This window comes from Pundamilia nyererei, unplaced genomic scaffold (genome assembly GCF_000239375.1).
Source record: "Pundamilia nyererei isolate P.nyererei 1_Seehausen unplaced genomic scaffold, PunNye1.0 scaffold00073, whole genome shotgun sequence".
Lineage (NCBI taxonomy): Eukaryota > Metazoa > Chordata > Actinopteri > Cichliformes > Cichlidae > Pundamilia > Pundamilia nyererei.
In genome coordinates, this window is record NW_005187474.1 from 370,647 (window position 1) to 383,628 (window position 12,982).

A 12,982-nucleotide genomic window follows, 5' to 3' on the forward strand; every position below is an offset into this window, starting at 1 on the left:
CCCCCAGCATGAGGTTGGAGAATCAGTGTAAAAGTGTAAAATGATTGATTTCCTTCGAGGGAAACTTCAGTCACACACCGGCAAACGGTCAAACTACATTCTTCACTTGCAATCCCAGAGTTGGACATATTTCACTTTAGCTTAACAGGTTTGACATTATGGGAAAATATGAAGCAGATGACTGTTTGCCGTTAACTTCAGCCTCTATGAAACTTGCTTATAAAAAAAAAAGAGAAGATAAAACATCCCAAACTATGCAGTCCACTTCCTACAGTCATTCTTTAGTTAACTTGTTGTGCAAAGTAATTGATGATGTGATAGTGGCTTCAAAAATGAGAGAGGAAATTATTAAGCAGTATGCAGTCTTGGCCTAATATAAACATCTGGAACGGGAAACTTGCTCATTCCTTTTTCCTGATCTCCGTACTACAAACAGTGACTGCTGATCTGGGGTCAGATCCTGTTAATCCGAAGGATGTTGATGTACTGTGCAGCAGGTTTCTACACGCTTGGGGCTAAAAGGCTGCGGGGTCCACTTCAGGAAACATTGTGACTCTCTTGTGACTGTATTCACAAATGTCGGCATTATGTAACTCATCACAGTTCATTCACGCTTGTAGCATACACTGCAGGGGATTTCTGCCATCTCCTCGCAGAATAGGCTGTATGTCTTTATTCAAGTACTGCAAAGGATTTTTGCTGAAAAAGTAATAAAAAAAAATCTAGTGTCCACCTTCTCAATGAGATGGCATTACACCCCTACATCTGCTCCACACATTCCTTCTGTCTCTGGGAATACCTTGCTGAAGTAGTGCGCATACGGCAAACACAGAAGGCAAACAGTACCGTTTTAAAAAAAGAAAGGAAAAAAAAAGCCTGAACTGACAACAAGATTTCACATATCCTAGCCTGTGAAAGGTTCAGAATAAGGCCTCTGCAAATACAAGACCATAATGGAATCAGCTCATATGAAGAAAAATAATAAAATAACATAATACAGCCAAAATAAAGCAACCAAGTCTGTTCTACCAAGTGAATTCCCAAGCTGAGTGGACGTAGGGCGATGGATTGAATTCCCTCACCAACAACTGTCTGTCACTCTCTGGGATCGGTGAAACCGTCAGTGTTGACACCTCCGTCACCCGATGAGGTAACTGTGTGTGTGTGTTTTGAAAGTCAAGTCGCCTTTATCTAATCCGTCTCCTGCCAACACAGATTGCGGGTTCATTCCCCTTCAATGGTCTGGGTCAACGGCAGGATTCAGGCTGTGTTCCTTTGGTGAGCAAGCAACCCTCCTTTGTCTGTCAGTTGTCCACCTTAACAGGGCCCGAATCACAAGGCCGGCTGGGCACGATGTCCTCCACCTCTCCCCTTGCTATTTTCTCCCACTGGCCCAGGTTCTCTCTGCAAATACAAACCACCTCGATCAGATGCACAGTGGCAAAGATTTCATTTACAAGTGCAGAGGCATGGCTTTGAGTCTGAAATAAGAGAATTAAGAATCACACCAGTACACAAAATTTTCAAATCATGCAAAAATTGCAAAACTACAAAACACACACACACACACACAAAAAAAGGACGAAGTTGATTTGCAAAACAAAACAGTAGCTACAACAGTGGCCAGGCAACACAATCAGTTCTTGTTGTCATGAAGGTGATCTCTCCCCCATGTGCTGTGATTGACACAAGAGTGCAAAAAACCAAAACAAAGCAAAACCTTCCCTTTGCTGCTATTCTATTCAATTAGACAGCCTGATGCAGTTTACACGTCTTTGGCAGATCCCACAACACGCAGCAGGGCTCCACAGGGTCTAGGCCTGTTGCCCACACGGAGCCCGGTGCTGACGTACAGCTGGGGCTTAAGTATTACACTGCTCACTTTGTTTGCATTCCCCACAGATCAAGGACACATTTTATAAAGCAGCAGAAGGGCAGACGAATGTGCAACACAATCCCGTTCAAAAACCAGAAATAACAACTGTAAATACCTTCTTTACACTCTTATCTATTGTGCACGCAGACATGCCCGATGCACAATGTCACACCACACACAGTGACGCACAAAGTTAGCACACTGTAGTCTATATTTATTTTTCATTTAATCCAAATACTTTTTTAAAAAACTCATAACAAAAGTGGGGTCAAACATTAATAGCAGAACATGCCATTTTTTTGTATTTTTCACTGGAATGCTTAAAAACGTGTGCCTGTGCACACAAACCTTATCACCTCTGATCTTACTGGATTAGTACTGTATTAAGGACGGCGCATGCATTACTGGTTACCCTTCAAGCTGCTGTCAGCTCATTTATCGATCACAGCAGAGCAGAAATAAGCATGACAATAACGTGTAAAGCAACATTTAGACTTTGGCGTTTTAGACATTTTTCACAAAAAAAAACAAGAATTATTCATTCACTCAATTTCTTTGTCAACTCTAGCTTTGAATAACTTACTTGCAGGCCTTTAGCAGAGGACCTGATGGAGGAAAAAGCTCAGCAAGTGTCGTGTAACATGGAACTGCAACACCATTGTAGAATCCCACCTTTAAAAAAAATGAGAAAGCAAATGTAAAATGGACTTAATAATAGCAAAACATGTAGCATGTGCTAATATTTGTATATTTGCATTTTTGCCTTTGTACACCACCACAGAGGATTTTAAATCAAGTGTGACTGAAGTGCAGACACGTTGGAAAACTGTTTCATAAACTTGTATAGGAATAAAATACATTTTTATATGTAATCCTCCATTTTTAGAGGCTCAAAGTTATTTGGAGAAACTAACATCATTTTAAATACAAGGACTGTTTTTAGTGCAGTCTAGGACCCATGGACATCATCAAATGCTGTGTTTCCTCCACTGAAATGCTCTGCCTGGCCAGGCCTGTATTCAGTCTTATCTTCAGGAAACTGAAAAGCATGGTCCATTGGATAGAGATTGCTTACTGACTTACCCACTGAGGGATATCCAGTATCTTTGCCTTGAGAAACCTTTGGGCTGCTTTTGCAGTAATCCTGAGGTCATTAGTCATTTGCACAGTGAAGTGCTAGAAAGTATAGCCTCGTACACTTCACAATTCATCCTGCTTTTTCTATCAGCAGTCACATCATCAATAAACAGTCGCAACCTGTTTCCACTCAGAGCCATACACACCCATGCTGTGACATATTCTATACCGTGTTTAACTGAAGATTAGGTCTGCTTTGGCTCATGAGATTTCTCTCCTTCCTCATATTTTCTGTTCCCATCATTCTGGTGCAAGTTCATCTTGGGAATCTCTTGATTGTAGACTTGAGAGTGTTAATCTTGTTAGATGTTATTAACTTGTTTCTCTAAACCATGGAAATAATTCTGCAATCATGCACTTTAGTTGTCGTTTGTGGTCTTTCATATTTTTTGGATTTGCTGATCCCTCCAAACTATTTTTTCCTTTTAAGAATGAACCAGATTTTTGATTTGGCTAAATGTTTTTTGTCTTGTTTTGTTTTTTCAGTCTAATGATGGCGTCCCTCGCTTGCAATGACATTTCTTTAGACTTTATATTTCAAATTATAGTGAAAAGCCAAAAAATGCAAATTCAGCTACAGATATTGTGGCCATTAAACTGTTTAGTTTACAGAAGCCGTGAATTTAATGGAGACTGTTCATAAAAATGGTTGTAATTGCTAAATAGTTTTTAGCAAAAGGTTTCGAAAGCCCCTTGAATTAAAGCTTAAAGTCAACACTTCAATCAACTATTTATTGTTTGATTTAAAATCCACTGCCGTGGTGTACAGAAGCAAAACTACAAAAGCATTGATTCAACAGTTCCTATGCTGTTCTTTTAAAATATATTTCCCATCAGAAGGCCGAACATTCATTAAATATTTAAAGCAGTTAAAACACACGAGTAAATGTCTTGCTCTTACTTGGCCTTGGGGAACCTCGTCCTTCTTGTCTCTGTCCATCATAGGGATCGGCTGGATCCCAATCTTCTTCATCTCATCTCCCTGTGGAGTAACAAAATAACAAGATAACGTGGCTTTTATTTTTGCACACTGTGGTTAAGTCTCCTGACCACTAGACAACACGATGTTGTGCCTTACAAATTGTAAGTTGAAGCAGCATTTATGAGCAATAATAGAGGCCAGACTGTTACACTGGAGGCATAATCATGACACTGAAACTGTTTAAAGTCTAACAGTATCCCACTGTACCTCAGCCCAAAACTCAGCATAGATGTCGTTGGCTGTGAGTCGTGTGATTTGCCACTGCTTGGTAACAGAACACAGGTCACATGCTGTCATCATCAGACCAATCACACGGTCCCTGGAGGGGAGCAAAGCCTTGTTATATCCATGCAGGGGGGAAGGACTCAATGTGCTGTTTATGTGCGCCAGGTCTAACATTTCACAGCGTGATACTGATGAGACCTGGTGTGGTCCTGACCTGACCTGTGCCCCAGTGTGAGTCGTAGCCTGACCTGTGGGAATGGTTGTTCAAATCCAGCGCACATGAGGTCAGCATCTCCGACAGCTGCTGGTGGTTGTTGAAGTAGAGGGCGAGGTCTGTGGCGATGATGGCCTTTCGAATGATCTCCAGCACCTGCTCGTACTCGCTGGAAGTCAGGTTGGAGAAAATATTGTGCCCTTCCAGCTATGAGAAACAAAGAGATCAATAAAAAAGCAAAAGCTCCACTTATGAGGCATTCAGCTAGACTACAACATCTTGCAAACATAAGTTCATCACAGGGCTACAGCCCAAACTAGCAGATCCTGCATGTTACAAAAGACACCTTGCAAGACGCTAATCAGAACTAAGTCATATGATCCTGTGAATGCATATGTAACTGACAGTTCGTATAAGGATTCGTTATCTAATATAGTAAAATATTTTTTGTTTGTTCTAAGCTGATGACATTGTTGCAGAACCAGATGGAACATTTTTTATGGGTATTTTTTAAATTCTGATCCTTTTTCTGTTTTGCTGATCAAGTTATTTTCATTTCTTTGTCCAGTGAAGTATACTATTTAGGCTACAGTCACACTAGGGGAAATGGTGCCTGGAAACTGTAGCACTAACCCAAATTATTGTAACCACGTGCAATGAACTCTTGTTCCCTTTGACCTGCCTCGAAGACAGACACGAAATCTCGCAGTCAGTAGCCATCTTCAAAGTGACTCGTATCCATCAAGAAGTCGATAAAACGGGAATGAGACGGAGTGAGTCTGCTGTCATTCTGCTGTCTTATGAATGGAATCACGGTGGCGATCTCATACAATCTGTTTGGGATAATTTGGCTATTAGCTGTCATCTGGACCGGTTGAGTCCACAGATGTGTCACAGACAAGTTATTGGCGCATACTGACTCCAATTTATTGCAGCGTGTTGGCAATTTGTCCACATTAATAAATTAGGAGGCAATTATTGTTTGCAGTCAGTCCAAAATGGAGCGCAGTTGTTTGCCTCCCACCAGGCAACGTGTGCACTCACCTTGTGATCAAACACAGTTGCCCAGAGGATAAGAGTGTAATCGTAGTTACACTCAAGCTGTGTAATTACCTTTGAAACTGGTTGCAGAATTTGAAACAAATTCGTTGCAATAACTTGGCAACCACTGATCTTTTTTCCAAGTCACTGCGAGGTGCTTTCATATTTTTACTCTAGTGTGACTGAGCCATTGAGTAATAGGTTCTTTATTTCCTATTAAACACTTGTGGAAATAAGATTAAAGGTTAACATGTTGATTTTCAAGGTACCCTAAATTCTGTATTGTGGATCTCTACCTGCAAGATAGAAACAGTCTGAGAGAAGTGGTGCTGCTCCATGGTGGAGGTTGAGTACAGAGCAGCCAGTGGATGGTCAAACTTCTGGAGGTAGGCATTGCTATACCCCCGATGGTCCAGATCATGGCAAAGACAGGCTATTAGCAAACCCTTCTTCTGTAAAATGGTGGGCAAATAAAAACACATTTTCTTGAAAGCACACAGTGACAGCAGATGTTGATCTTGTTTCCAGTTATTTTCCTAGCAGACCCAACAAGAAGCAAACCTCTAGCTCTGTGAAGATCCCAGAGGTTTTCTGTAGGATGGCGTACATACAGTGTGCCACCGTCACTGCGTGCTTCCAGTTGTGGTAGGGCACACGGCGGTAGTTCTTCTTTACGGACATGGTGAACCGGCACAGCTTCTCCAGCTCAAAGCTGTATTAAGGGGAAAAAAGGGAAAGAAACTGGTAGTGGATGTTTGTTTATTTACTATTTATTCCATTTAGTTTCTTGTTGTTTGAGTCGTAGGTTTGTGTAAACAATATTGCTGACGCTACCTGGTCTTTCCACAGGAGTTATGAACCATGTAGATAAAAATGGCAGGCCAGATCTCCTCAAAGGGACTGATGTCAAAGTGGAACCTGGAGGAGGGAGCAAAAGGTTTAAATTAACATGATCAGCAGATCTGGGAAAAGGAGACAACATGCAGATTAAGGGACTTCTGAGATCTGAGAGTTTTAAACTGACAGGTTGACATCTATAGGACACGGCCCTTCCTGCACTGTGTTTGTGTTTGCACTCTTCTTGCAGGGCGACACAGTCCAGGTCTGCGCTGTGTCATTGTGCCTTTCACAGACATGTGGCTGTACACTCATGTCTACTACACTCAAGGTCAAAACATGAGTTCCCTAGAAGGCCGCCAGAGGAGGCACTCACATTTCAATCTCTTTATAAATAGGTGCAGGGAGGTTGAGCTGGGTGAGGGTCTTCCATTCTTCTGATGTGCAGATGCTGTGATAAGACAGTTTCTCCATCGTCACTCTGTAAATGCATTCAGAGTGTCGGATCCTGTGGTACATCTGCAGGGAAATCACAGACCTGGAATAAGTCTTTAAAATGCCAAGTGAGAACTTGAACACTGCTATACATACCACAGAAATGTTGTTTATAATATCAATGTAAAATTCTATCAGTCTCTCCAGTGAAAGTTAAAGTTGTAGTCTCCAAATAGCATTTCCACATCTGGTTTGCATCCCTGTCCTCAAGCTAGATGTTCATGTAAAGGCCCAAGGCATCACACCTTCACCCGTAAATCACTTTGAGTCAGAAGCAAGCCAAAGTTAGCTTCCCAGAGACACGAGGCATAAATTACAACTAAACACAAATCCTGTCACTGGACGGATGCAGACCTCGCATCTTAAAATATTAACATCTCGCATCAATTTTAAAAGCAAGTTTGTGACGCTGCTCATGCGTAAGTTTGTCGCAAGCGATGACAGTGAGTCAGGCCCCACAGCGAGGACACGCTATGACAGACAGGCCACACAATGCAGGCTTTGAGAGTTAGCATGATTCATGAAATGTTTGTGTTACATGTAAGGGATAATCACCCGGTGATTATGCATTTTTACAGCACTGCACACTTTAAATAGAAACTGCACTTTATTCGTTTGACTGTGATTTTTGGTTGCCGATGAAGCCGCCACGTCAAAGTTGGAGTTATGTCAAAATAAGATGGTTAAAATTGAGCACTCGTGGCCTGGAGGTACGCCATACATACAATGTTCTTATAATGTATGTAGATTGAAAAGTGTGTGCGGGAAGATATCAAGTCAGTGGGGTATGCATTTGCAGTTAGACAACACTAGTTAGTCTTTTAAGAAGTGTAAGACTAATTTGGTGTACTCACATTTGCACAGTGTAAGGCCAGAGCACAAAAGACAGCAAACATCTTAAAGTTGTTCTCATCTGTTTTAGTGAAGGCACTTCCGCTTAACTTGTTCACCATCTGCACCACACCTATAACGGTCCCCCTGCTCACAATGGGCATGCACAGAATGTTCCGCGTGGTGTAGCCAGTTTTCAAGTCCACCTCTCTGTTCAAAAAGACATAGTTATGTTGATTTTGTCAGCTTATCTTGTGACTCATACATTGTAGCATGTTTGTGTTTTAACTGCTTTTGCATACTGAAAGGCTCCATTAAAAGTAGTAGTATCTTAGCACCGGTCTTATGCATACAACTGAATAAGCAAAAGTAACTGAAGCAGAACTCTTCAGTAGCATTATTTAAGATATTTATTTAATGTAAAAGTAAGTAAAAATGGCTTAGAGCCTGTTTTACCTGTTGAACCGTGGGTCTGCATAGGCATCTGGGATATTTAAGACTTCCCCTGTCCGAGCCACTTGGCCAGCTATTCCCTTGTCTATAGAAAACCTACACACAAAAACAAGGAGAGAGATAATCTGCATTTAAACTCAGTAATAAATCACCAATACGGAAATTAATTTAGGACATTTGCAGTCCAAATTGTAAACCATTGCAGATTTGAGAACAGCAAAAAATCTGTGGCAGTGATACACAATGTGTTACTGAACATGCCAAAAATAATTAAAATAGCTTTAATTTTTTTATGTGATTTCACTGTGTATTTATTTACTAATTTCTTTTCCTATTTACTGTTTTATTGATTAAAATAAATGTTAAAATAAATGAAAATTTAAATAAGACAAGTATTATGAATTGTAAAAAGATACAGACATAAAAATGTTATTTAAAAATGAAAAAAATAAATTGGAAAAAAAAATATGCAAACAAATACATGCATGTATACATACAAATGAAAAAATAAGCTATATGAATACATATAGGTATATGAAGTTTAAAACTTAAAGATGAAAATTCAAACAATTCTGCTTTTAACAGAATATGAACTCATTTATGTAATTAATGTTTCTTCTTTATTTTTTTTTCAATTTAGCAGCTTAGATGCTGCAAAATAATACTCTACTATTCCATTGCTATTTTTCTACTGCATATACTTTTTATTACTTTAGCAGATTTTGTCACAGGAGGCCAGTAGAATATTTTAAACGGTGCGCTCTGAACATAGGATCAAAAAGTGAGTCATGTCTAAAAATAATAAAATCATCACACTGAGCACACTAAAGCAAAAAAAAAAAAAAAAGTGTACATACCTAATTTCTTTGGTTTTCCTAAAGACAGGTTTGCCTTCTTTCTCTTCCCCAATGTCGAACAGGTCAGAGTATAGTTCTTTGTTATTGTGATCTACCTGGAAGAGTGCACACCTGTCTGCATTCACCAGGTTTTTTGCATATATCTGTAAAAAACAAAAAAACATCAGGGACAGAATCTTATTAACAACACTGGGGACTGACAAGAACTTGGGAGTTACATCTATCAAAGCAGATAAAACACTGCTGGTTTAAGTGATTCGGGACTGAACAGTTAAATGAGGAGAATTATAAAAAAGCAAAAACTACAAGTCATCCCCTCTTATTTTAGTGCTCGAACCAGATGACTTGAGTTAAGACCACAGTCACAAGGCAACCAAAAACATACAAAAAAAGAAGCAGGTTTTAGTAAAAGAAGCAGGAAAACCACATTTTACACTTGCCTGTTTTAGATGTACAAAGTACCGTATTGATTTGGACTGAGCCAAGTCAATACATTTATTTAGTATTACTATGTATCTAAAACTAATGTAACCACTTAATTATTTAAGAATAATCATTATGAGCACGCTATTATTTTTAGAAAGTGATAGGAGTGAATCTGTGTTACTGCGGCATTGCTAGTCTTTTTAACAGACATGATTTAACACACACTCCCAGGATGTGTAGCCTTGAGGACAATGTGAATGAACACGTACTTGCAGAAATCACACTCACCATAATATGTTCAAGTAGAGAATCTATTGCCACAATGTTATCAAAGTATGTTCTGTGCGAAAAGAAGAAATGGCGCATTGAGATGTTTGACAAATGGGAAGCTCTGATGACGTTCACATTCAAGACATGAAAGCTAGGTTGCCTAAAATGTAGTAATCTCTTTTATCGTGTGGGCTACAAGTTTTATGTTATCACAGCCGTGCTGTGAGGACAAGATACTTATTAGACCAAACAATATTCACTTTGTGTATCAGTTATTTGGTGTTAGGGAAACTGTAACAGGAGCAGCTCTTACTTTGATACGTCTAGTAGGAAGTCGTTGAGCTCAGTCTGTTTGGCGAGGCCTCTGCACACCTAGCAACAAGGAAAAAGACGTCACGAGTGAGTACACAAACGTATCAAAAAATTTCCCAGAGAATAGAGAGCAGCTAACCCAGGAGTGCAGGGCTGCACTGCTCACACAGGCTCAGAGGTCCATTGTGGCCAGAGCTGCAGTGGGACGCTGCTTCTCTGAGGTGTTATGCTATCTGTTCATATAAAAACAGGACTGGGGCATAATGACGTCCCTGGGGAGCTATTTGTTGAAACTACGGCTCAGTTGATTGGACTGGTGTCGGTGACAACTCAGTTCTTGTACACAGTGGATTTAACCATTAAAAACACAGGTGCAGAACCAGAACAAACAAAATCATTCGAGAACATACAGTAATAAGTGGAGCAGGTAGGATTCGCCTTTTCCCCTGACAAGTCTTCAGTGAGTTACTGTATACTGTATCTGTTACACACTCAGTTTTCAGTTCTGCTTCTCCAGAGGTTTGCTCACCTGCACTTGATGAATAGCAACTGATGCCCATGCTAAATTAGCTGTAGCAACCTGGAAAAGAAAGCAAGGCTTAGCTCCAAAGAACTGCAGTACAAATACTATTGCAATTTACACATTAAGTCACACCGTGCAGGTTTAATCTGTGCTTATCACATTTTCTCACTACGACACAATCTCAACGTAATTATCTGTTCTACACATCAGGCAGTCTCATAATCACAGAAGAGCTAGTTACCCCACAAACTCAGCACAACTCTGGGAACTCAGGCTCAAACCTGCTGCATCTCTATTGTATATTTGCATTTAAGCAATGAAATGAAAAATAAAAGCTGCAACACAAGTTACAGAAAAGACCTTCACTGTCCACATGTGATTAAAAAGGGGACAACAACTCCTGAAAATAACAGCAGGACTTTGCAGGTTTAAAAAGCATGTCAGCGTTCAGCTCATTATTATGAGGTTTTGACTTGCACCTTCAGTGTTTTGCAGTAGTTTACACTGTACATTAATTCAATATGGCAAACCACTAAACACAATAAAACAATAAAAAATTAAAAAATGCCAAAAAGCGTTATTAATGTGTAATAAGCAAATAGCTACCTGTTGAGCCCCTTTAAAGTATATAAAAACAAACTGATGCAGGTTTAAACTATGCTGACTTTTACAAGCTGTTCACATATCGATTATATCTACACGATGACCAGAAATGAAAAGAGCATTTTAAATGCTCTGCATTTTAAATTTGATCTTTAAAGCTTATACACCCTGCCTACACCTGCTTCAACATTCTCTATATGTAAAGCCATTTTCCAGCTCAATGCACTGTTGTTCACAGAAAGACTTTCATCTGGAGACAAATATACCCCTTTATATATTTTTGACAATAAAAATGAAGCCCACAAAGCTAACAGAGATCTCAAACAGATCCAGATTAAGGGTAATACCAGGCTAACTGTAGTTCTGTGAGCCTTGCTTCAGCCTCCCACTCTTGGTGTGTTTTGTCTGGGTCAGACTGACCTCCTGGTGGCTGAGGTTGAAGGGCTCCTTGCCCCAGTGCCGGTGAAGCTCCACGATGGCAATGAGGTCCCCGATGGCAGTGACGATGGGGAGGCACAGGACAGAGTGAACATGGATCCCTGAGTCCTGCCCTGTGCCGTCGGGGAATCTCTCGTCCTGCAACACAAAGACCAGCGAAGAACATTATCACCTGAACTGCACAGGGCGTATTAACTGATGAAGATTACAAAGAAACTCCTGTTTCTAAATCTGTTGCTATGAAAAGTACGCCACATGTGTCTCATGCGCTTGTTTTCTTAAGAATTTCACTTTGACACACACTCACAGAGACACACACACACACCTTATAATAAAGTTAAGGCTTCTTTAAAGCTGAACCTGATTTGTTTTGACTTTTAAACTTGAAGAGTTTCCACTACAGTGTGCCTGTGCTGATATTTCCCTGAATTCTGAAGCTTCTTCTTATACCTCCTTTGAAATCTGCTCCCGTTCAAAGTGTGAAGTGTAAATCAAAAGAGGGATAATTTATTATGTGTAACTAAATGAAAATACTGGCAAAAGCATAACTGGATAACAAACTAAATGCCCCAATACATAAATACTCATCATTTGCCTAATGAAGCAGAAATATTGAAGGAAATGAGAAAAGAAAATGACGACAAACGAGGGAAAATAAACTGAGGCAACACAAAAGAAACATTTGCAAAAATTGCGCTAGACTAATTAAACATATTAAAAAAGGAGAATTAATGCAAAAGTACATTCACACAACAGCAACATCCAAATAAATCATAATAATTACTTAAAGAATGCCTACAATAAATTTAATATATTTGATCACTTAACAAAATATTAATTCATTAATTAGTATTGACTAATTTACCTTTTGTTTCATATATTTACTCCTATTATGATTATTTTTTAATATCTTTAGTTTGACAGTGTTGAGCACATTAACCCAATGAGACCAATAAGAAAGAATTATTTCATTATATGTTTATAGCTACATAAAGTAGTCAAACACTAGATGCACTGAAATGTTACACTGTTGATGGATGACAGCCACACATACCCCCATGACGTCCTCTACTAGCAGTGTTTTGCGAGTCTTGGCAACATGAGCGGCAATGGTTGTCCCAAATGCGATGGGGCCAGAGGGGATGAGGGATGGAGGCCCATCCTTGGCCGCCGTTGGAGTGAATAAACATAAACTCTGTTGAGAAGAACAGACAAGAACAGGAAGTGAAGCACAACTGGAGAAAAAAGGAACATATACACAGAGATGCATCAGTAAAAAAACAGAAGAAGTCAGAACTCACATTGTTGCATTCTCCCAAGAAGTAAAGTGCAAATCCATCAGCTTTAGTTGCTGCAGGAAAAAAAAAAAGAGACACAGATGTGCAGAGCAAGTGACTAAAATACAATCTGGCCAAATGCTGCGAATGTGTAATCAATCAATCAATCAATCAATCAATCAATC

The 12,982-nt window shown here is 39.7% G+C and overlaps 1 protein-coding gene across 5 annotated transcripts in view; it reads right to left on the reverse strand.

The window, feature by feature from the left end:
* Positions 1-14: 14 nt before the first annotated feature.
* pde10a (phosphodiesterase 10A) overlaps positions 15-12,982 on the reverse strand; it is a 63,449-nt gene continuing 50,481 nt past the window's right edge. For 3 of the 5 annotated variants that reach the window (XM_005737053.2, XM_005737052.2, XM_005737054.1), the window contains 18 exons: positions 12,822-12,871; positions 12,575-12,715; positions 11,503-11,658; positions 10,486-10,536; positions 9,958-10,016; positions 9,663-9,714; positions 8,949-9,091; positions 8,095-8,187; positions 7,662-7,848; positions 6,689-6,831; positions 6,310-6,393; positions 6,037-6,187; positions 5,772-5,927; positions 4,469-4,641; positions 4,203-4,314; positions 3,915-3,995; positions 2,460-2,548; positions 15-1,404 (listed from right to left, as the gene is read on the reverse strand). In XM_005737053.2, the coding sequence (XP_005737110.1) occupies positions 1,305-1,404; positions 2,460-2,548; positions 3,915-3,995; positions 4,203-4,314; positions 4,469-4,641; positions 5,772-5,927; positions 6,037-6,187; positions 6,310-6,393; positions 6,689-6,831; positions 7,662-7,848; positions 8,095-8,187; positions 8,949-9,091; positions 9,663-9,714; positions 9,958-10,016; positions 10,486-10,536; positions 11,503-11,658; positions 12,575-12,715; positions 12,822-12,871 (2,021 nt within the window). In that variant the 3' untranslated portion in view covers positions 15-1,304. Of the gene's footprint in view, positions 1,405-2,459; positions 2,549-3,914; positions 3,996-4,202; positions 4,315-4,439; positions 4,642-5,771; positions 5,928-6,036; positions 6,188-6,309; positions 6,394-6,688; positions 6,832-7,661; positions 7,849-8,094; positions 8,188-8,948; positions 9,092-9,662; positions 9,715-9,957; positions 10,017-10,485; positions 10,537-11,502; positions 11,659-12,574; positions 12,716-12,821; positions 12,872-12,982 lie in introns of those variants that run through there. The other 2 variants (XM_013911876.1, XM_013911877.1) reach the window with 2 other exon arrangements.